Source organism: Echinops telfairi, unplaced genomic scaffold (assembly GCF_000313985.2).
Source record: "Echinops telfairi isolate 266 unplaced genomic scaffold, ASM31398v2 ScPeMD7_5167;HRSCAF=5991, whole genome shotgun sequence".
NCBI lineage: Eukaryota > Metazoa > Chordata > Mammalia > Afrosoricida > Tenrecidae > Echinops > Echinops telfairi.
The window spans coordinates 1,477-2,602 of NW_022109066.1; the positions used below are offsets into that span (position 1 = coordinate 1,477).

General features: G+C 41.4%; 1 protein-coding gene across 1 annotated transcript in view; it reads left to right on the forward strand.

Annotated features, from left to right (window-relative positions):
- Nucleotides 1–1,126, forward strand: part of LOC105979617 (olfactory receptor 10S1) — a gene marked incomplete at its 5' end in the record, with an annotated part of 6,536 nt that overhangs the window by 830 nt on the left and 4,580 nt on the right. Inside the window, one exon of the mRNA XM_030886976.1 lies at nucleotides 1,041–1,111. Coding sequence (XP_030742836.1) covers nucleotides 1,041–1,111 — 71 coding nt within the window. The remainder of the gene's footprint in view (nucleotides 1–1,040; nucleotides 1,112–1,126) is intronic.

Consider the following 1,126-nt stretch of genomic DNA (forward strand, 5'->3'; position numbering starts at 1 on the left):
GATTTCAACTCATGTCAATTTTGTCCTGCAGAGAACTGTCCCATAGGATTCCCAAGGCTCTATTTACAGAAGCGACACCTTTCTCATGCAGAGTAGATGCGAATTGCAGACCTTTGGGCTAGCAGAGCGCCTTGTAAACATTGTGCAACCAGGGAAAGACAAGAACATAATCAGATAAGAAGGTAACAGGGTCTACTTACATTTCTAAATCTAGCATTGCTGGAAGGGAACAATACCTTCTGCCTAGAGAACCGAGGATTGATAAGGCATCAGGGAAGAAGCATGTTTTATTCCATTGAGCATCTCTACTGCCGGGAACCTTTGAGCCGGTCAATAAATGGGATGTGTGCTAACCTCTGGCTAGGGAGGATAGGATGTGTTTTGGAGCCTCCAAATCTCAGTCTTTGGAGGGCATTAGCTGTGAGAACTTCCTCTCGTGTACTTTGGACACGTTGTCTTTAGAGACCAGTCCCTAGAGAAGGACATCATGGTAATGTAGAGAAACAGTGAAAAAAAGGAAGATTCTCAACAAGGTGAATGGAAAACTGTGGCTGCAAACATTGGTTCAAACATAAGAACAATTGTTAGGTGACACAGGACCAGGCAGTGTGCATAGTGTCCCTATGAGCTGGAATTAACTGGATGGCACGTAACAAGCACAATATTCATTGTCTGCTATTATATAATGAGACCAATAACAATTTATACAAACAAAAGCAAACTCACGGCCATCGAGTCAGAGCTGACTCAAAGTGACCCCTGTGGGTTTCCAAATCTATTTATGGGAGTAGAAAGCCCAGTCTTCCTCCGCAGGAGCTGCTGAGCCTTTGAACTACAGACCATGCAGATTGCAGCCCAATGAGCAATCACTACATCTCTAGGACTCCTGACTAATAATTTATAGGGATATTTTAAACATAAATTAGAGAGTGTATCAAAAGCATCTAGCCTAGTGCCTGGAAAGAGAGAAGCAGCAATATTTTTCATATAAATAGTAGCTTTTAGTAAAAATTTGATAAGCATTTAAACTTAAAAAATAGGGTGGGATGGACAATGAATTTCAGAGGGAAGAGAAAGTTTAGGAAAATCTGTGGTTATGTAATAGTGGAGAGTATGTCTGGGTAAA